Here is a 22,653-nt window from a genome sequence, read left to right as displayed (position 1 = left end):
GACCAATCACAGCAGACTGGGCTATTTGAAGAGGAGTTTCAGACAGTATGAATACATGTATATTCAGGCATATGAGGAAAATAAATTATTTGAGCATTAAAGCACATAAGCATATTCTAGTTGAAACCCAAAATACAAGTATGAAAATGAGCATAATAGGTCCTCTTTAAATATGCTTTGATAGTGCTCCTTACTTTTCATATAAGAACAGTGTGTGTAATATAGAGTATAGACAACTACTTTTTCACATTTTGTACATTTCATATTTGGAGAAAACTCTGCTCACTCTTACTTTGGCTAATGACAGTTGGTTCCCTTGTACCACTTGTCCAGTGTTCGCCCAGCCCATTGTCAGCAGGGCGAAACCAGAGATGCTTAAATCCCACTTCATCCCCACTATGGAAAAACTGAAGAAGCGCTCAGGGAAGGTGGTGGCCGAGGAGGAGCAGCTGCGCATGGAGGGCAAAACAGAAGTGGACAGTGAAAACGGGACCATCCGAGATGAGTTCGCTGTGCTCTGTCGGGATCTGTATGCCCTCTACCCGCTGCTCATCCGCTACGTGGACAATAACAGGTAGCTGAACTCACTGATGACATGATAAATTTAAAAACACTTTGTTCGTTGTTGCACTATTGCTTTATATTGTCAGTATAACGGTTTAAAAATTCATTGGCACTTGTGTCCTGAATGAGTTACATTCAGTGAGCACTGTTTTTCTTTAAAGATATACTATGCAGGATTTTCCTAAAAAACAATGGCTCATACAGAAATAATCACTCTCAATCATCACTTATGACCCACTAGAAGTGTGCTGCAGTGTATTTTTCTGTATCGATTCTTCCCTCTGTCTGTATTTTCTTGTATCCCCACAGCACTGAGGTGAGGTCGGGGCTGAAAAAATGCAAATATAGTAAGATGTAACACTGAACGAGAGTGAATCTGGGATTGGCTTTTACTTTTGCTTTCATTGGCGAGCATGTTTACAAACAGTGGTTGACAATCCTGCATAGTTATACCTTTAAGAGGACTTTGATGGTCACGCTATTACTGTATTTTGGTGTGGAAACGTAACCACAATATATTTTACAATAAAAGTGCTAAGTGCTGAAACTGACATCACCAGCATGGCCAGTTTTTATTTGCCTTCCAGTGGCAAAGCTTCAGACTTCATGAAAGTTAAAGCTAGGGAAAAAAACAACCTGAAAAAATAATTCAATCCACCAAAGCAGAGTGGTTATTCTGGATTAGAAATGAAAGGATCATGTCGTCAGTATACAGGGCTATACAGTGTCTGTAGAAGTGGCCTATTTTGGTCAGCTGTGATAAAATAAGGTATGACCTTTTCCGACCCCTTTGCCAGGACTCACAGAGTTTGATCCATGTGCTTTAGTTAATCCATTGATATCTCTGTCTTTAGGGCCAGATGGTTGACCTGTCCAGACCCAGATGCAGAAGAGCTTTTTAGGATGGTGGGAGAGGTTTTCATTTTCTGGTCCAAATCCCATGTAAGTCTTACTGTTTTCTGTGGTCTTTTCTCTTTTTTTGGATTTTCATCTGCCCTTTGCCATTTAACATTTTTGTTGTTGTTGTCTTATTGATCATAGAACTTTAAGAGGGAGGAGCAGAACTTCGTGGTGATGAATGAGATCAACAATATGTCCTTCCTGACTGCAGACAGTAAGAGCAAGATGAGCAAGGTGAGAGCAAAAATGCAGGCAAACAGCCAAGAGAAACATAGCCTTTTACCTAATTAGATGTTTTATTCACTTACTCCATATCTCGAGCTGTAACACATTACAAAACTAAACTCTAATGATTAATATTTCACTAACACCACCCATTTCAAGCGGGAAAGGTTTTCAACTTCTCTTGATCCACTCTCAGCTGTTATTGTCTTTCTTTCCTTTAAGTTGATATGGATAAGAACATCAGGTAAACAGCAATCTAGAGATTTTAGAGCAATAGGCTGTTACATAACTTTTAGCACCCTTTGCCAGGACAATGTAAGTGGCAGTACATGGTGTTTAGGCAGTAGTAGGAGTGTCGCTAACTGTGCTTTCTCCTTATATCCTGTGTCGGGGTTGGACGCTGGGCCACTAGGCCGGAGATGGAGAGGTTAGACTGTGTTTGTGCACGAGCGCTGTGCTGATCGCATGGCACCCTGAGTTTTGGGGAGACATTTCATCAAGCTCTCCCATGGATTACCACACTTCTTCCACACGGACCCCAATATTCACACACATACATACACACGTACAGGGTTTAGGCCTGTCACGATAATTATCAAGTTATCGTATGGTGTATACTGACATGACCTCGATCATTCTGCTGTTCTCGATATTGTGTGGTGTGTCTACAAGCATGTTTGTTGACCCCTGGCAGCAAGCCAAAATGTCTGTCGTTTTACAGTTTTACCTTCCAATAACCCCATTGTCCACTCAGTAAATCCAATGGCAAACCGCCCACCTCTCAGGCCATCTACCCCCGGCTGCACGCCAGCCAGATTATGGAGGTAACTGCAGTGTTGTCAGAGCTTCGCTAAGCTCGTTTATTAGTTGCAAGACGCATCACTTAGTTTTGTTTTTGTCGGCCAAATTTGTATTAAGTCTTAAGCTAAGTAAATTTGGGATGCTCCTACAAAGGTGCTATAATTTAAAATACTTTCTTGTATAAACAGGTGGTGATTACTTTTTAAAAAAAAATTACTTTTTCTTAATATTCCGGTTCCAATGTCTGATGTCGTCAAGTGATTTTGTCATAAACCTTTGGTAAGGTAAACCTATGTGCTGCTTGTGGCTGGACACAAAACTACATATATGTGAAGTTATTGTAGTTATCGTGGCATAACAGCCTGTCACAGGTTACAGCGTGATGATTAGAGGAGAAATAGCAGAGCATAAATGTCCAGGTGGAAAAAAATAACTCAGTCATTAAGGATTTTGCTAAAAGAGAAGGAAATCGCCTATTGATTTATATTTATAGATTTATGGGTACATTTTTTTGTAGTTAGAAACTGTTAAAATGTGTAATTTGTGGTAGATTTTATTTTATTGTACTATTAATATTGTATACACAATCTGATTCTCACTCTGAATTACTGTTGTTGTTGTTGTTTACAAACTAAACAAATGAGAGATAACTTTAGTTTAGTTTTTACTGAATATTTAAAGGCAAACTGTTTGGTTGACATGTCATATTGTCAAGAGTATCGCAAATGTACCCTGAAATATTGTGATATTATTTTAGGGCCATATTGCCCACCCCCAGTCACACCTATTCGGCCTTTGTGAAATGCTGCAAAAATGCAGTAATAAAGTCCCAATGCCCTTAAACAATTACTTCATAATTAGCAGAGTCTTAGCTTGTTACTACTATTAAAATTGGCCAAATTTGTAAGCCATATCAAACTACACATATTATTAAGCATGAATAAGTTTCGATAATAAAATATGATCAGGTGTTGTACCTTGTCCACTTTTGTGTTGGGTTTGGCTGTAGACTGACTTGGAAGAGATGGCTCCCATCTTGTGTATACACAGATTAGTGTATTGGGCTTTTGCTACCCCTAGACGGCACATAAAAAGATGAAATGTAAGGTGCAGCAAACCCAAATTGTAAAATCGTCATATGAGGACGCAGGGTTGCAGGAATTAAAAGTATATTGCTCTTTGAAAGGGTGTGCTTGCATTATTATGCTAGCTTTCATGCTGGCATGAAATGGTCTCAAAATGACAATAATATCATTTATCGCAATTTTTTCTGGGGCAATATTTTGTCTAACAAAAGTAGTTATTGTGACAGGCCTAACACGGTTAAAAACACATAGTTACTATCCGGAGAACTCACTACAATATTTAGTAATACCAGTGTGAGAGTAGTTGATATCTGTGGGTGAAATGATAGTGTATAATGTAGATTTAGTTGAAATTGCTTATATCAGGAGAGTTTTCTGTGAGTGGGGCATACAGTATTTGTGATTATGTGATACTGAGTGTGAATGTGTGTATGTTAATGTTAATGTTAAGTTTCCCCATGTTCAATGTTTGTGTGTGTGTTTGTATATGTGTGAGTCGGGGTCTGGAGCGGCTTGATGAAAGCTCTTTGCTGTAGATCATAGTGGCCTGAGAGGTTTCATGGCGCTCGGTTGAGCAGTTGTGTATGTGATTTTGAGTGTGCACTCCTGCGGCCGAGCACCATCACCCTATTTTTCTGTGATTAATAAACAGTTTGCCTTTAGATCATACCTGTTGAGTACAATCGTGGAGCCCATGCTACTGTGCCATCTGTGATGTTGAAATGTTGTTATTGACGCTTGGATTTCTTTCAGCTTTTGTGGTAAAGATTCCTGCGCTGGGGGACTCTTCTCTTTTTCATTTTTGTCACTGGCTATGTTTTCACTACCACTTTACACCAAAAAGCCATACCATCCCTTGCTTTAACGGTTAAGATTCGCTTTGTCCATCAGCAGCATATGTCGGGGGAAACTGAGGCTAGCTCAACATCACCTCTCATCATATTTACTAACTGGACTCGTCCCTCTATGTCTAATTCATTGACATCATTAAATTGTTAAATCATTGAATATCTTATTGCTGTTTGATTGATGTTTTTTTGTTATAAGATAAATAAAAAACCTTCTCTCCTTGGCTATCAGATGGGCATTACTGAGTAAGCCTCTGTTACCTGATCATCACAATGCCTCTCTGCCTAAAGAGCAGCTTGTACCCATATACCTGCGCTGAAGGCAGAGAGGTCGCTGTGACGCCAGACAACAGTCAGTAATAAGCACTGGCAGCCTCAGGACAGGAGTGTGTGAGAAGAGCTCCAGGGTAATGGAGCTGACCCCATAGACTTGTGCTGTTCTGTGTGCTTTCCAGTGGACAGGATGTGCCCTGTCTGGCCTCTGCACTACTAACAGTGAGGCTGCATTGTGTGTAATGACTGAAGTTGATGCAGCACCTGAAATACCACCAAGGGCTGATGTTTACAAGAAAATGTAGTAGTTGGTCTGTCTGATTTCAGCTGATGAAATATTACTTTCACTCAGGCCCTGTTTACACCTGGTATTACTATGCGTCCTGGGTAATGGCATCACAAGTGGACAGCTCTAAGTACAGGTGTGAATGCACCCAGTGCTTCCTTAATGTGTCTTGAGGTCTGGGGGTTGATGGAACAAGAGAGCAATATAGTGGTGGAGACAGGGAGGTGCTGTAAGGTGAAGGTTGGTGGTGTTTGCTTCTGCCTTGCCAGTAGTGGGAGACATGTAGCAAGAGCAGAGATCATGATCTGCATGCTACATCACCATGGACCACCGTGCACACTAGACTTAGAGCTGTCTACTTGTGATAGCATCACTGAAGACACATGTTAATACCAGGTGTAAACAGGGACTTAGCCGTTGATTCACTTTATTGGCATGTTGTGATATCATGTAAAATGTTACTTTTCACTGTAAGTAGCTGTTATGTTTTGTGTTAAAAGTAGAGTTATTTCAGTACTTCAATACTTGTTAAATATTCTCAAAAGCTTCTTACGCTTCTATAAAATTATTTACTGAAAAGGACATTTTTGATGTGTGAGGTGCAGTTTCTTGTAAATCTAACAGTGATGCATCAGTCTGAACTCCTCTCTGTCTTTAGTCTGGAGGCTCAGAGCAGGAGCGTACCAAGAAGAAGCGGCGGGGGGATCGCTACTCTGTACAGACCTCCCTTATCGTAGCAGCTTTAAAGAAGATGCTTCCTATCGGCCTCAATATGTGCTCTCCTGCAGACCAGGAGCTCATCAATCTTGCCAAGATCAGATACTCACTGGTACAATCAAATGCTTTATATTTATAGAGTATGTCAGTGTCAGTTGTTTGACTTAATACTTTTTGTTACATATGATTGTCTTGAGTGAACAAATAAAGTGTGAATGTCCTCTGAATCTTGTTCCCTTCCCTTGTAGAAAGACACAGATGAAGAGGTGAGGGAGTTCTTGCACAATAATCTGCATCTGCAAGGCAAGGTGAGTAGACCATTTAATTGTTGTGTATTTTAAAGAAGACAAAAAAAATACCAGTTCCCTTGCAAACATCTTAACACACATTATACATATTTGTTTTCAGGTGGAGGACCCAGCTATGCGCTGGCAGATGTCTCTTTATAAGGAGATGTCTGGAAAAGCTGAAGATGCTGAGGACCCTGAGAAGGTGGTAAAAAGGGTCCAAGAGGTGTCTGCTGTCCTTTACCACATTGAGGTGGTGAGTATAGACACAAGCTCCAGTGCTCTGCAAGCAGAAACACGTGACTGTATAGGTAAAAAAAAAGGGAGATATTTTTAGGAAAGATTTGTTCAGTAGACATGTTTTGTTGCTTTAGACGGAGCATCCCTTCAAGTCAAAGAAAATGGTTTGGCACAAGCTGCTGTCCAAACAGCGTCGCAGGGCTGTGGTGGCCTGTTTCAGAATGACGCCCCTGTACAACATCCCCGCGTAATGATTCCCTTCATACTCAATAAAATAAGTATATAAATGAATCAGAAGGCTTCACATGAGCCGCTACAACCCTCCTGAATTAAGTCTCAGCAATCTCTCCTCTTACAGGCACAGGGCAACCAACATGTTCTTGGACGCCTACAAACGCAACTGGTTAGAGACTGAGGGTTACTCATTTGAGGACAAAATGATTGATGACTTATCAGTAAGTAATCTTCCTCTTAATTGTTAGACGTGTAATTGGCATTAATGGCATATTTTCCATAAGCATGTTCTCATTCTCTTTTGTGTTATCTCCAATAATTAGAAAGCCATGGAGGAAGAGGAGGAAGAGGAAGAGGAGACAGAGACAAAGCCTGACCCCCTTCATCAGCTGATTCTTCATTTCAGCCGCACAGCTCTCACAGAAAAGACGTAAGAGCATCTAGCCTCCTCTGTAACTCACCGTTGTGACCTGTTCCACAGTGAGACTTGTTGACTCCTGGGATGTGTTTTCTCGTTACAGTAAACTTGACGTTGACCATCTCTATATGTCTTATGCTGATATTATGGCAAAGGTAAGATGATCATTGAGTAGTGTCTTAAACTTTGGGCCCTGAGCGCGATGTCTTGAGATGTAAATTGTGTTTTTTTGTGCATGATAAATTATAGAATATTAATTTTTAAAAGACTGGAAATAGACATTGAAATTGCAAAGCACAAAGTATGGGGTTGTGGCTGATTGTATCCAGTACATCTACCTTCAGCATGAACTGTTTGGGTTGATTGAACTAAAACCCAACGTTACTGTATATTTGTTTGCTTGCCTGAATCTTTAAGTCATATAAATATTTAAGCTTTTACAAGACATGAAAATGAAACAAGAAAATGAGGCAATTCACGATCAGAATACAGTTTATTGTTGAATATTTTCCCGTCCACCTTTTGGGAGAAAAATGAAAATCTTACAACATGCTCATTTGTTATTTCACAAAACATTGTGCTATCTGGAGTAAGACTCCTAAATATGTGATCTTGCACTCAGTCCCTGCCTTGCTGTCATTATCCCCCTCCAGAGCTGTCACATTGGTGAGGAGGACGAAGGGGGAGAACAGGAGGGGGAGGAGCCATCCTTTGAGGTGCGACAGACAGAGATGGTATGGGGGGACCAGGGGAAGGGAGACAGGGGAGTCAGCAGAGAGGCAACTCCCCGGGCAGAGTGACCACACCACGACATCACACTCGGCACACCCCCCCACCACCACCACAAAGTTTCTCTTTTCTCTTCCTGTCTCTTCTCTCATTCACTCACACCACTTGTCAACTTCCTGCTATGGTGGACTGACCTGTGCATGCCTTTGCTGGACTCTACCCACCAGTCGGATCAATGTTGCAGACACAATTTGTTTCATTTCCGAAGTTGCATGACTTGAGTGCAGAGAGACGGTGCAGCTAAAGACAACAAAATGAAACCCAGGTCAAAGCAAACCTCTGAGTCTTCTGAATTTTTAGGGACTGACTGACGAAGTCTCCTGCAAATTACCACATCCCAGTATGGTTTAGCAAATCTACATAATACTTATTTAAATACATTTAGTGGCAGTTAAATTAATAAATAAAATTAAAAACATTGTGTAGTGCTGAGCTTAAATCTAAAATAGAAATAAAAAGATTTTTTTCTAGGTCTTTTGAAAATATGAAATATCAATTTCCCAATTTTTTTTTTTTTTTTGTACAAATCACATCTGTTCCAAACCATAGGGTTTAGCTGAATACTCAGATGAAACAAGTATCCAGACAAGTATCATCCAAGTAAAAAATGTCAACGTCCGCATTTGGGATGAAGGAAAATCCTCATTTGGGTAGCTGTGCTTAATCTCTTACTCTCAGGCTCAGTCCTGAGATTGTTCTGTGAATGGTTTTCTAATAGATAATAAATACAGTAACTTCTGATCAATCAATATCAATTTTAGGTTTAAAATAACAACTTCTGGTTAGGTCCCACCCATTTCTGGTTTAAGCTCCAGTCATTCCGAGTGCACATACAGATATAGATGATATACTGGATTGAACAGATACAGATTATGGTGTAGTCCCTCACACCTAGTAAACAGATCTAGTAATATATAAAATAGGCATTTTTTAGCAGTGCCATTAACACTTTGCTGGCGCAAAACGTTTGTGCAGCTGCACAGTTAATATGGACAAATGTGCTCAGCAGCACCTTAAAAACCAAACAAAAATCAGTATGACTGGTAACTGGAATAAATAGCCCAATGATTTGTTTTGACCAGGGTTGGACGTTGCGATTTTGTAGGTATTGATATCGATGGCTTTTCCTGGAGGACAGCATTACACCTGTTTGCACTGAGAATCCTTTAATGTACCTTAAGAACCCCTTCAATGAGTTTAATGCTGATTTTCATTTAGGGTCATTTTCATCAACTGAGCATTATCATTGTTCCTTTTTGGTACACGATATGTGCTCAGAAATGTAATATTGTCTTCCAGGACTTGATTAAGCAGCTATTTTTGGAAACTCTGATAACAATTACCAAGCCAAGCCATGCAGCAGGTTTCCTAACTGTAGAACCAGATCTTTTGTGCTGATCTTGTGTGTCTGTGGTCAGTCTCCCCCAGGCTTGAACCACTTCCCGACTCACACCGTCCTGTACTCACCCGCTAATTGGGCTCACCTGATAACTCTAGTTTGAAATCTAACAACTGACAAGTAACTGATTTTTGTTTGTCTTTACTTCTGAACAAGCCTCCCTCTCTGTGCTCAGCAAGGACTACAGTAAAAGCCTGCACAGTCAGCCGTACATACACTGTCCCAATCTCACACACTCTCACACACTCAAGCAGGCATATGCTGACACACATCCAGACACACCCACGCCCTTAATTACATACAGTCTCTTTTCAGTCATCACAAAGACACATAATTTGCTCGAAAGATGAGCAGAACCTCTGTAAGTAGAGAAAAGATGTCCCACAAAACACAGTCAGGCTTACGAGGGAGGGGGGCGGAGGGAGGGGTATCTTCAGTTCTGGGTGCTCTGGGTGGGGCTTCTTGCATGGTGGTGTGCAGTGGGTGAATTCAATCTAACCTCTTTTATCAAGAGGATGGTTTTTCATACAGCTATACTGTATATCTGTATAGTATATTGGTATAGCAGCAGAAATAGAGTGCTGTATTATGTAGCATCATTAAAGAGTCCAGTTTGGAGAAGCAGCAGGAGTGACAAAACAGAAGCTAAGCCATATACTGCTGTGGATGGGGGTCAGCAGCAAAAATTTTTAGGCACCAAAAAAGTCCCACTCCTAAACTGTGTTCATGGAAGTAAATCTAAAATTGTAATTTTTCTAGTCCCTTGTTTAGACTTTACAATAGTCCATTGCTAAATAAGGAAATTATACACAATGCCTTAATTTCAGCTCAAGTTTACAGACTTACAGGTAGTGTCCTGTGGTTAAAGTTAAAGACAGGCAGGAGCCATGTGATTCTGCTGCAGGTAGCATAGCTCCAGGGCTTTAAGATAGGACAACACTGAGTTGTACTGTTGGATAGCAGGATGTGCATGCTTTGTTACTCAGACGACTACTGTTGCTTCCTCCTATGAATGTGTGAAATGTGTGGTATGCTCTGGGAAGAAATACTCGCTGACACTGAATGTTTGCTGCCTCTGACAGATGTGAAGAGCTGGAATAACTGTCTCCATCACTAATACACATTGTGTTCCAATGGAAGAGAATGTGTGTGTGTGTTCCCGTATCTCGATCATGGCTGTTGATGAGTTTTAGTGTTTTAGATTTCTATGAATAAAGGGCCAGTGCTGCTGCCAGCTCTTGAGCCAACATCTTTCCATTGCCAAGACAGAGTGTGTGTGTTTTAAATAGGATAATTTAGGATCCTGAAAGGAATATGAAGTAATAGTTCAACATTTATGAAAATAAGATTATATGCCATCTTGGCTCTGGAGATACCAAAAGTGCCAAATCTGGTGACCTTACGAGGACAGGCCTGATGAGATACAGAAGTTATTTGTCAAATATAACTTTATATATTTAACTACTGCCAAAATCATCATGTAATTCTAGTGAGCTGCTTCTTCTTGTTTCTAGTCTGCAGTGAACAAAAATTAGATTCATATTGTTGGTAATTAAAGTTTAAACTGAGATTTCTTGTATGTCGTCATTAGCTTTAGCTCCATTAGAAATGTCTGTGTGTGCAGTCAGTGGATGGTCATAATTAGGACAGAGTTATGAAGATGTGTGCCTGTGTACGAATGAGTGCGGGGGGCAGTGCAGTCCCTGTTGGCAGGGTTACAGCTCTTCCCCTCCTCCTCTGCTCCACAGGAAAAAGAGATGGAGAAACAGAGGCTTCTGTACCAGCAGTCCCGTCTGCACAACCGTGGGGCTGCAGAGATGGTGCTGCAGATGATCAGTGCCTGTAAAGGTAGCTGCTGTACCAACACATAGACACTCATGCACATGGTTTTGTCAGTTGTGTGGACATCACTTTAGGCTATCCTAATCTTAGCTGCATAAATGATGTCTGTAACAAATGCATCATTTTTTGAGATGCAGAGGTATTATAGTTGTCCTCAGCTCTGCAAGTTGAATGCTAGGAGAGAGACATGAGAGGCATTGCTTTTCCAGGTTTAGTCCAAATCAGATCAGTGGTGTTTGAAATACTAAACAAATGTTGATATTGTACCTTGCCTTGAGGAGTGTAATTATGAAAGTGCTAAAAAGCAGTGAAGCGATAATTCTCCCAGGCTTTTGGGGTAAATAGATGCTGTGATGTTGTAAAATCCCAACACAGACGCACAGTTTTGTGGAAACTAGATCAGTCATGTCTGAAATATTAGTTGTGATGGCAGAGAGGATTTATCTCTACTTTGATTTCATTGTTAAATCAAAAATTGTTGCACACCACCAGGGCGAAAGTAACAAATTACATTTACTCTAATACTGACAGCGATAAGCGTCTAGGTGCAAGAGCCATAAATGCAGATTTTTCAAAAAAAGCTAATATAAAGCTGAATTGTTGTCAGACAGTAGTTTATGGTACTGAGATTACAGTTCAGTCAATGTCTTCTGCCTCTTTTGCTCTTTTGGACAGACTACCTGTCACTCAAATGTGATTACTCAACACTACTCGGACTAGAAACGGAAACCAGAACGCTTCTGATACCAAAATCTTGTATCATGACCTACAGACTCATGGACATGTGCAGATATGTTTATAGATTGTAGCTTGTACATTAATTAACTATTTACATTTTATGCTACTATTTTTTAACTTTTTTCTTTCTACTTGACAGTATTTCAGAGGAAAATAGTGTACTTTTTACTGCTCTTCATTAATTTCACAGCTTTGGTTACTGGTTACCTTCAGATTTGCATTTTTAATACAAAATATGATTAATAAATTAAAAAATGACATACACTAAAGTAATTAAAATTAGCCCCACTATTATCAGCTTCAACCACAAAGGGATTTGTACACACTAATGCATCAATAATCAATTTATATCATTTTTGAAATGGGCCTCTCTGCATAATGCTTATATTTGCTCACGTAAATATTGCTGCTATTACTTTTGTACTTCTACTCAAGTTAAATTTAGATTGAAGGACTTTACTTGTAAGAGTATACGTAAACTGTTTTATTGTTTTTTTTTACTTAAGTAAAAGACCTGAGTGTCATTCCACATCGGCACTCCCATTAATTTCTGGTCTTATTTCAGGTGAACCTGGAGCCATGGTTTCTTCCACACTCAAACTGGGAATCTCCATCCTCAATGGAGGCAACAGTGATGTGCAGCAGGTAAATAGACCCTACAAAAGTTTTACATGCATTTAACATAAGAAATGATATTTTAATTCGAAGCTAGCTGTAATAAAGAACTCAACCAAATGTCCCATTGTTCAGCCCAAAGACAACACTACTTACTGTCACTTCTATTTTCAAGAAAATGTTGTTTGTCTTCCTGTATGTGTGCAGAGAATGCTGGACTATCTGAAAGATAAAAAGGATGTGGGATTCTTCCTTAGCGTTCAGGCTCTCATGCAGACCTGCAGGTCTGTAATGAACACTTGCTGTTTACCTCTCTTGTTTTTTAGTGTTGAGGTTTATAAAACACTTAGTCTGAACAATGTTTAGAGAGGGTCTGGTTGGAAGTCTGTACGATTGTATTTAGTTAAACTGACTGTTTGATGTTTACAGTGTTTTGGACTTGAATGCTTTTGAGAGACAGAACAAGGCTGAAGGACTTGGGATGGTTTCAGAGGAAGGCACCAGTGAGTAGGGTCTACGGATTCTTATGGTCACTCATTATCTTAACACACACACACACACACACACACACACACACACACACACACACACACTGCCATATCTTTGTTCTCCTACTTCATCGTGCATTGGTTTGTGATATAATCTGACATGTGTCTAGTTCCAGTGTGTAGTCTATTCTTGTGTGTCTGGGTGTGCCTGTTGTGGATGCCTGGTTGCAGGTGTGTTTTCACAGAGGTGTGTTTAAAATGTTTGAGCCGCGACACTCCTGTATATGTCACAAGATTTTGACTGTTGAGGTATGAAACTGTTTATCATCCACTGACAGCCATGAGATTTCTGGACTCACTGCGTCTCTCTTTCTTTCTCTCTCCCAACTTTGGTTTGCTTTACCCGTTTGAACCCTTCACCCCTCATGCTCTTGTCTTTGCTCTTGTCCACCCGTCAATTTGCTGCTCTCACGGTTCTCAGATATGAAGCTAGAACGTGGTAAATGATCTCTCTATATTTACTTTTCTTCCTTTCTCTCCTTTCTGTCCTCTCTGTCTCTCTCTCTGTCCTAGCTCTCAATCACCTAACTAGTCTTTTTCTTGCTGTGACCTTAATATGCATTTCATTTCACACTCAAGGACCCAGTGAAATCAAACTTAACAGTCACTTATTGGAATGATACACTTGCTAATGTATCTGTCTATCTTTTATCTGGCCTTTTTCTTTAAAAGTGATTGTAAGGTTTGATTTTCGTCCTTGAGTGTCTTATCACAGATCTACTGTAACTCTGGCACTCTGTCTTGTGACTGATCATTGGGAGCAAGGAAAGGCAGTAACCTTGTTTTTTTTCTCCCACTCAGTTTTCTTAAGTAGATCATAGAGACCCACAATGACCCCGTGTCCTAGAAACTCTGAAATGAATTGCATCAGCAGTAGGGACTGTCTAAGCCCTGCGTTGCTCTTATTCGCATCATTGAAATGTAGTTGGTTCACTGCCTGCGTGGCTACATGTCCAGGGTTGACCCGCACAGCTGCATTTAAATCCTCACATTCCCCAAAATGTCCCTAATCTCTGACCGCTTTAATTTAATCCTGCTTTACCACAGCAGTGTCATTTAATGTGGCCTTGTTGTTGTTTGGAAAACTCAACAATGCAATCTTTTCAGTACGACAGGGTACACTGAAGTAAAAAGTGCAACAACTAAAGGCTTGTTGCCGATCCTGCAGAGCATTTTGTCCTATGGAAGATAGCGGAGGCTCTCCCTTTAATCTCATCAGCCCTCTTAAACTCAGGTCAGCAGAGTTTCATGTGTGACAAGGTGGATTATAAAGGTAAAAATAACTGGATTAAAAAAAAAAAAAAATCAAGATAACAATCGATAAGAGAGAAAAACACAGGCTGAAATGACTCATGGAACAGAGCTTTCTAGCTATTTTCTCATCGTGTATAATTCCTTTTAAATATATTATTTGTACACAATACTCTGCCTATTACTTAGTGTACATAATAAAAGACATACATACATTGATCTTAAAAATCCGCCTTTTTTTTAAATTCCCATGGCACGTTTGTGTCACCATTTACGTCCAAGCACACCTCCTTTTTAAACATTCAAACTGTGCTAGCAGTGTAGCAGATGATAAATGCATTTGATTGCATTTATGCAGCACCTTTCCAGTCTTCCAACCACTAAAAGTGCTTTACACTTCATGTCCCATTCACATGTAACTCATTCATACACTGATGCCAGAGGCTGCCATGCAAGATGGCTGTCTGCTCATCAGAATCTAATCTGATCAAATCATTCACATGCACATTGGCACATTGATTGCATATCCTTCTGGAGCAATTTGGGGTTCAGAATCTTGCCCATAGGCACTTTGACATGCAGACTGGAGGGGCCAGGGATCGAATCGCTGATCTCCGGAATAGTGAGAATGTTACTGATGTAATCTCATGTCAATCGACTCTGTTTTATGTGACCGTTGTCAACCCGCCAGCACCGCCACGTTTGGTTTTCGTTTATGTTTTGTCATGATTGAATCTGTGCATGCTTGTGAATATTTGACAAAGACGGTTTTTCAAGTTGACAGTTTTTGATGGCTTGCTAATGGGGAGCTGTAAATTTAGTCAAAAGTCAAAAACTTTAAAAAAAAAAAGAACTTTTCCGTATTGAAATGTCTTAACTAAACCAATGTTATATATTTTGTTGAGCTGTGTACTTACATTATCCCAATTGTTTCTAACAATGTTCAGACCCAGAGAAATCTGTAATTTCAATCATGGTCTATGTCATGTGGTCACTGTTGCCTGTAAGTGGCATTGTATACCCTTTGCACATTGTTAGGGTTGTGGTCGTCTGCCAGAAGCTGTCATAAATTGATTTTTTTTTATCCAGGTTTAAGCCACGTCTTTTTCAATACACTTTTAAGTGTTTGGTCGTTTTTAACTGTATGTTTTAACTGGATGAAGGATCTCAGTCATCAGATGTAAAGTTATCAGAGAGACAAGCTGAACAAACGTTAGCAGCAATTTAGCTCCAGCCCCTGCGGTGCTGAACAACATCAGAGAAACACTGATTTTAACATGAAACACCTTTATTCAGACCTCTGGGGATAAATCAGTGAACCAGTAAAAACTTCCTAACAATGAACACTGAAGGAACCCTAATTGGGAGAATCTGACTGCAGTGATGGCATTGCTCCATCTTTTGTTATTGTTTTGATTGAGAGACCCCTTACAGCTGAAAATTACATAGTAAATAACCCACACATCAAAAGAAATACATATTTCCTGTAGGAAGATTAGTTGTCATTTTTGTACTTCCACCCTGACAACAAAAGCAATTGACAAGCTGATTCCAAAATTCCCATGTGAGTGTGTATTCAGTGTTTGATACCCCCAGACGTCAATACAAAGCTCAGTGGAGTTAACAGAGTTCAGTAGATCTGTCCTGCATGACGGTGTGCATTGAAGTTATCCCTGTGTTCCCTGTAAACATGTGTGGGTGTTTCCTCAGTTGTATTTGTTTATCCCTGGTTTCCTATCGTCATTTATCTGTGCGTTTTATGTCCATTTCAATGTGATGTGACCAGTGTTTGACCTGCTGTCCATTTGAGTTTTGTTGACTAGATGTTTTCTATAAAAAGTATCTGGAATGCTAGACAGAGGTAATGTTTTGGGGACGGTGCAGTGTGGAAGCCGTAGGTCCTGTAGGTCTTTGTGGTTTTCACTAACATACTCTACTGACAGCAGGGGAGTGGTATGAAGTGTTGGTACTTACAATTTCACTGTTTCTGCAATGCACATGTGTGTACAGCCAAACATACAAACATGCATACAATACAAATATAGTAATTAATAGACCTTTTTCATAGCAGACGTTTTGACCTGTCACAGTAGGTAAAGCACAGGTGTTACTAATAACATTTATGATGGCTCTGTTCTATTCAGTGAGAGTGACAGTGAGCCAGCATGCACGATACAGAGACCTGAAAGCTAAGCAGTAAAATGGAATTCAGCCATCATTCAATTCATTTTTTACATGTGTGCTTTTCGAAATGTGTCAAGTCAAAATGTCCTCGATGAAAGAGGCCTATGTCCCTCAATGTTTCATTTACTGTTTTAGATAAGATTTTTTGCTCACTGATATTTCACAACTAAATCTGCCACTCACTAGAGCCTTTTGCAGTGCTAAGTGTGTATCAACAGACGTGTAATGTCAAATTAAATTATTTCACCAGATTCTTTACAAGGTTGATGTTTAATTTACAAATCTAATCTGACTACTGTTTAATCTGTTTTAACAAGTCATTTGGGTTTAGATAGATTTAGCCTTTATTACTCGTTAAAATATTTTTTTATATTTATAAATGGCAGATGCAGCGTTGGAAATTAGCACCAGCTGCCAGTGAAATATTGGTTATGTGGCTGCTGGATTTGCTGAACTACCTGACAAAAATACAATGGTAATCTTTTAACAGTGGCAGGTGGACAAATAATGTTTCCAAACCTGGACAGATGACTGCACTGGTTTCATCAATGACTGTGAACTCTAAGTTGATTTGGAAGCGGTGAAATGATTTTGCCTAAAAGGCAGAATTCTTTTGCTTGTTGTCCAAAAATTAAATTTTAGGTTTCAAAATGAATATAAATGACTTGTTAAGATGGAGACACTTACCAGTGTATTGTTTTATAGCTAGAACCTTCTTGTTCCTTTTAGTAATAACGGAATATATCTATACAAAACCAATGAAAAATGCATAGCAATAGTAAATCATAATTTGCATTAGATTTTGTGGGTAAAATGGTTCAGTACAATGTTTTTTTTTCCTCAGATCACTGTGCTCATCATGTGTGAACACAGTGATGCAAGATGAAATAAAAATGTGAAATAGCGGTGAAATAAAGAGTTAAGTTGAAAAAATAATAAAATACACTGGTAGGCTATTTCTTCGTTGTGCTCATTTCTGTTTACCACTGTGTATTCTAACAGAATAACACAGCACAATTACAGAGTTCAAATGTACTCTGTACTGGGACTGCAGAAACCTACTTTTTTCACAGATTAATTCGCATTTCCTCTTCTCAGATGAGAAAGTGATGGCAGATGATGAATTTACATGTGACCTCTTCCGCTTCCTCCAGCTTCTTTGTGAGGGACACAATAACGGTGAGTGTCTTTACCAAACACTGGGTCAGTTTAAAGTGACCTTCCAGCAAGGATGGTGCTCACTCAAAATAATATTCAGGCTGTTCTCATGCACTGTTTGTACATATACCTATGAAAAGTAATGCACCAGGATTCATATAAAACCTGCATAATCATGAGCCAGTCATTTGTAGATAACTCATGTAATTGGAAAGGCTGCGATCTTGTGACCAATGTGCTGATGGAAGTAAAATAGTATAAAGAGCAAAAGTCTGTGTAAGGAGTCGGGTTGGGGTGTTATTAAACAAACAAACAAAGTACTGTTCTCCCGGGAGATCGGTGTCAGTGTTCTGTGTGAAACCAAGTGAACTTGGGTTATTTAAAGGTACGTTGTCGTCATGTTTTGTTTTGTTTTTTTTACACAAACTGTTCTATGAGGATACATGGTAATATTTGAGTGCTGTAGATTATAGTATTTCAATTGTTTGATGCTCCATTTAAAGTGCATCTTGTTTTTGTTTTCAGACTTTCAGAACTACTTGAGAACTCAGACAGGCAGCACCACTACCATCAATATCATCATCTGCACTGTGGACTACCTGCTTCGACTACAGGTCATTCTGATATACTGATAGCTGTTTTCTGATCTTAGGCCAATTGACTGTAGCCTCCTTTTGTGAAAATCCACTTTGTTTTATAACTTCATATAATAAAAAATATTAAGTTTGAATATGTTTGTCTTCATTTGGGCCAATTAGATAAAATAATAAGATAGAATTCAGAAGCAACATTAACTTTTCCTCTCTCTCTCTCCTGTATACAGGAATCAATCAGTGACTTTTACTGGTACTACTCAGGAAAAGACATTATTGATGAGCCCGGTAAGAGGAATTTCTCCAAAGCAATGACTGTGGCCAAGCAGGTCTTCAACAGCTTGACTGAGTACATCCAGGTAAGAACGTTCCTGTATGATTAACACATAGATTAGCCTGAACACTGTGTATGTCACACCCTCCCTGTTGGCAGTTTTTCTTCGTCAATATGACTACAAAACCTACTTTCTCCACACACGTTAATGTTAGGATATGCATTTCCCAGTCAATCTAACAAACCATCAGACAAACAAAAATAAGACACTTTGGTCAATGAGATGAAACAATAAAGCTTGATTTTAAATGTCTGTACCCACTGAAAATATCCCGTGTTATGTAACAAATGTACCAATGTATCAATAACCAATGTTAAAATATATCTCCTAACATGATGAAGGTGCTGAAATATGATCTACATTTTTCACACTATGTTTCTGTGTTTGTCAGGGTCCCTGTACTGGTAACCAGCAGTCCCTGGCCCACAGTAGGCTGTGGGACGCTGTTGTTGGCTTCCTGCACGTCTTCGCTCATATGATGATGAAACTTGCTCAGGTAAGAACCATCCCAAGAAGTAGGTATTTTGAACTTTTTTTCTAGCCATACTTTTTATTTCCCTCCATATTTCATGGATAATTTCTGTAGAGAATCCAGGAAATTCTGCATTTTGAGTGATCTAAGAATGTGTGTGTTGTACTGCAGTTGACCAAAAGATGAATCGAAGCAATTTTCAAGTAAAATTTAAATACTTCCATATGGTTTATTTTAATGCATAGGTCCACTTTAAGTATACTAATTTTGTGAACTGTCTCTCTCATGGTTCCTGCAGAGTAAAGTATGTATTTATTTGATTATTCCTTTGTTTAATGAGTTGGTTTTATATCTTAACTGGCTTTCCCCCATCTTTTCTTTGTCAGATTGTTTCTGCCTCTTTACTGAGCCATTTTATGTTAAAGAGAGGTAACCTGAGGGATTACTGTAGGGGACAAGGCACCTTGTCAACACAGCATTAAAGGAATACTTCACTCTCAAAATGAGTATTTGTATATTTGTTACTCCCGGCATGTTACGTAAGGGATAATGTATAATGAGCTGGTGAATACTGGGAAAATAACTCCCGACAGGGGAATAGAACCCCGACGTGCAGCAGAAGGCATGCATTTAAACCAACCAGAGGCATGCATTAAAACCGACCGGATTCGACAACTTTTGGTGAAAGTTTTGTACTCACCCAGGCTTAGTGGACTGAACCGAGGCATAAAACTCACGTAAAATGTCATTAAGCATGACTGCCGAGTGTGTATTCAAATCCGTGTTCTTTTGTGTTTGGCAGAGAAAATCTGTATTCTTATTCTTCAGCGGCATCCCATTCCACAAAATCCTTGTAGCTCCTCTCCAAATAAGTTAAAAGAAATGTTAAAATCAGCCACTTATGTTTGTTTTTTCCCTTGGAAGTTGTTTGACAGCTGCAGTGTTGCAGGATGCATCCCAACGCTGGGCTACATAGCAACTGTGTAATGACCATTGCTACTAGCAACGGTCATTACACAGTAATATCAGACCGCTGAATGCCGCGACTGACCAATCAGCTGCGCGTCGGGGTTCTATTCCCCTGTCGGGAGTTATTTTCCCAGTATTCACCGGCTCATTATACATTATCCCTTACTTCATGAATAAAAAACATTTTTCTATTATGCCTCCACGGTGAATGGAGTTTCCAAACAGGAAAACATTCTTCATGAATTAAAGTAAATGGTGTCCGCGTCTAACAACAGCAAACTATATCAAAACCTCTGTTTACAAATTCTCACACAACTTGTGCAGTATAATCTAAGTATCATTTATCCAGTCGTATGTGCAGTACTTCCCAAACACATGCATTTTAGCTAAAACATTCAGATTTATGACACCTTAGCACAGTCAAATGCTTGGGCACCTACGTGTGTTAGAACTTTGCTCAACTGGAGATCATATGCAAGCGCACACTCAGGGTGTGCTACTCTTAGACAGGAGTGTCATTTTAGCAACAATGCTTAAGTTTGGGAAGTACTGAGCATACCACTGGATAAATGAGACTTCTATTATACTGCACAAGTTGTGTGAGAGTTTTTAAATAGATGTTTTGATACAGTTTTGCCCTTGTTAATCGTGGTCCTGTCCTGTTACCTACTTCAGTTCATGAAGATTGTTCGCATTTTAAGGATTCTGTGCTCACTATGACGGCATGCAAGAAAAGCAAAATTTTCTTTATAATTTCAGGGTAACACAGTGAGTGATTAATACAGAAATTATCATTTTGCAGGTGAGGTATTCCTTTAAGGGTGGAGATAGAATATAACAGAACTGAATACAATATAAAGTAATTACAACTCTCTAACATGAAATTTTGATGCTGTAAGTTTAAGCCCATAGAGAGTCCTCTGGTTACCTTCCTTTTTAAAATCACATTTAGATGCAGCTGTAATACACTCAACTGTAATACAACTACAAAATTATACATTAATTTAGATTTATATGAAGTGCTGCTATAATGTAATGTAGTTTTCAGGTAGCCATGTTGTTTCTATGTTGTTCTTGTATATCTATGACCACATTTATTTATATTCATAATTATTTTGAAACCATCAGTTTTTACTGGTATAAAAGGCTAATTTTATCTGTGTTTCATCCACTGTTAATTATGTTGTGGTCAGCAGACCAACTCCACACACTGTCACTGTGTCCTGCATAAACTGACGAGTTCACCAGGTTTAGTTTGTCAACAACATGAATGCAAGTAAAGATGGCAGAAACAGTTTGAGGAAAAACATTTCTCTTTAATTTTCCTCTTGATTCTGTATAATACAGATAATCCACCTCACCTGGTTTAATTTTATATTATTCATTTCATAGTACTGACCAATGATTTGGCCAAATGTGTTTGCTTTAAATAACATGTGTCTGTAATCTGTAAGTTGTGAGAGCTAACAAGGAGCTGCAGTGTTTCCGTCTCAGTCTAATTTTGTGTGTCAGTGTTGATTACTACCAGTGTTGCTGTTTCACATGCATTTTTGTATTTTTACATCTTGAACGTCTTTCAAATGTTAGGTTAGTTCTGTTTGTTTATAAAAAGCAAGACAGACATTACGTCACCACTTACAGATGAACTGTGGTATCTATCTATCTGTCTATCTATCTATCTATCTATCCTATGAACACATAAATTATATATGTATATATGTATCTATAAATGTAAAGCTAAAAACAGTTTTGAAATACATACATGAAATTAGAGGATGTTCTCTAGCCGCAACTGTAGCTCAGAATTAAATGATTAGGATAGCATTTACACAATCTCCAGGTCAAGACAAATACAAAAATGAAGTAAAAATGTTGATGATAACATTTTTATTTTGATGTGTAACCCTGTTAGATGCACCCCGATCCTGGACAACGAAATGGCGTAAGAATCTGTGTCTCTCTGCCAGTGTCATCTCATTTCGAGGCCCTTCATGCTTTTTCATAAAGAGCTTATGCTTCATCACATTATTTAATACGCAGCTAAATAGCCGAATCATTTACGTTTCCCTCTTTTTGTATTTCCTCTGCAGCAATTCATGGTTTTCCTCCGTGGTTTCCCACAAATAATGCTTTTTTTTTTTTTTTTTAGCTTTCTTTCACTTTGTTCCCTGTAGTATCTTAATGTCTTGCTTTGCTTCTTTTCATTTAGCTGTATTTTATTTTTTTGTACGTTTTGTTCTTTTGTGTTGTAGTGGTATCAAAAGGTGCTGCTGTGATTTCACAGGTGGCTGATGCTTGCACATCCTGACACCCTTTTCCTCTAGATCTTCACCAGCCTGACAACCACTACAGACAGTGTAAAATATTTGTGGCTCCTGTTATCTGCTAGTGCAGGTCTTCATGAGTGCTAAGATCAGCTTTTGCAAATATGTGTATGTCGTCCTTGCTCCCATGCTGCAGCCACTTTAAAAGATAAAAAGAAAAGGTGGTGCTGTCTAGCTGAGGCATTTTCTTCCCTCCTCTCATACCTGCCTGAGTTTCCAATGTCTGTCTCGCTTTACATCACATTAAATGTACTATTTTTGATATTAAAAATGCATATTCTTTATTTGAAAATGCAAACCCAGGATCATTTTTGGAGTAGAGCACACTCTGAGGTAGCGTCTCTCTCTGTTTTTATGTCTCAAAAGAAGCATCCTCTCAAATTAAACTGTGATATGTTATCAGTCAGTACACATTAAGAGCGTTAATTCTCTACTGTTTGTGTTTGCTGTTTGTTGTGGCTCTATTGCAGGACTCCAGTCAAATTGGACTGTTAAAGGAGCTATTGGATCTGCAGAAGGACATGGTGGTGATGCTTCTGTCCCTGCTTGAGGGTAAGA

General features: G+C 39.1%; 1 protein-coding gene across 2 annotated transcripts in view; it reads left to right on the top strand.

Annotated features, from left to right (window-relative positions):
• ryr1b (ryanodine receptor 1b (skeletal)) overlaps nt 1-22,653 on the top strand; it is a 106,441-nt gene that overhangs the window by 68,867 nt on the left and 14,921 nt on the right. For both annotated transcript variants that reach the window (XM_078166919.1, XM_033630812.2), the window contains 24 exons: nt 334-574; nt 1,419-1,506; nt 1,606-1,698; nt 2,102-2,116; nt 5,641-5,811; nt 5,948-6,007; nt 6,108-6,242; nt 6,361-6,473; nt 6,585-6,681; nt 6,784-6,890; nt 6,982-7,033; nt 7,532-7,612; nt 10,815-10,914; nt 12,212-12,291; nt 12,469-12,545; nt 12,691-12,764; nt 13,231-13,248; nt 17,343-17,423; nt 17,928-18,016; nt 18,226-18,354; nt 18,722-18,826; nt 21,684-21,713; nt 22,399-22,428; nt 22,566-22,647. In XM_078166919.1, the coding sequence (XP_078023045.1) occupies nt 334-574; nt 1,419-1,506; nt 1,606-1,698; nt 2,102-2,116; nt 5,641-5,811; nt 5,948-6,007; nt 6,108-6,242; nt 6,361-6,473; nt 6,585-6,681; nt 6,784-6,890; nt 6,982-7,033; nt 7,532-7,612; nt 10,815-10,914; nt 12,212-12,291; nt 12,469-12,545; nt 12,691-12,764; nt 13,231-13,248; nt 17,343-17,423; nt 17,928-18,016; nt 18,226-18,354; nt 18,722-18,826; nt 21,684-21,713; nt 22,399-22,428; nt 22,566-22,647 (2,148 nt within the window). The remainder of the gene's footprint in view (nt 1-333; nt 575-1,418; nt 1,507-1,605; nt 1,699-2,101; nt 2,117-5,640; nt 5,812-5,947; nt 6,008-6,107; nt 6,243-6,360; nt 6,474-6,584; nt 6,682-6,783; nt 6,891-6,981; nt 7,034-7,531; nt 7,613-10,814; nt 10,915-12,211; nt 12,292-12,468; nt 12,546-12,690; nt 12,765-13,230; nt 13,249-17,342; nt 17,424-17,927; nt 18,017-18,225; nt 18,355-18,721; nt 18,827-21,683; nt 21,714-22,398; nt 22,429-22,565; nt 22,648-22,653) is intronic.

The sequence above is a fragment of the Epinephelus lanceolatus genome, chromosome 4 (assembly GCF_041903045.1).
Source record: "Epinephelus lanceolatus isolate andai-2023 chromosome 4, ASM4190304v1, whole genome shotgun sequence".
Lineage (NCBI taxonomy): Eukaryota > Metazoa > Chordata > Actinopteri > Perciformes > Serranidae > Epinephelus > Epinephelus lanceolatus.
This window is presented reverse-complemented; position numbering and strand designations above follow the sequence as displayed.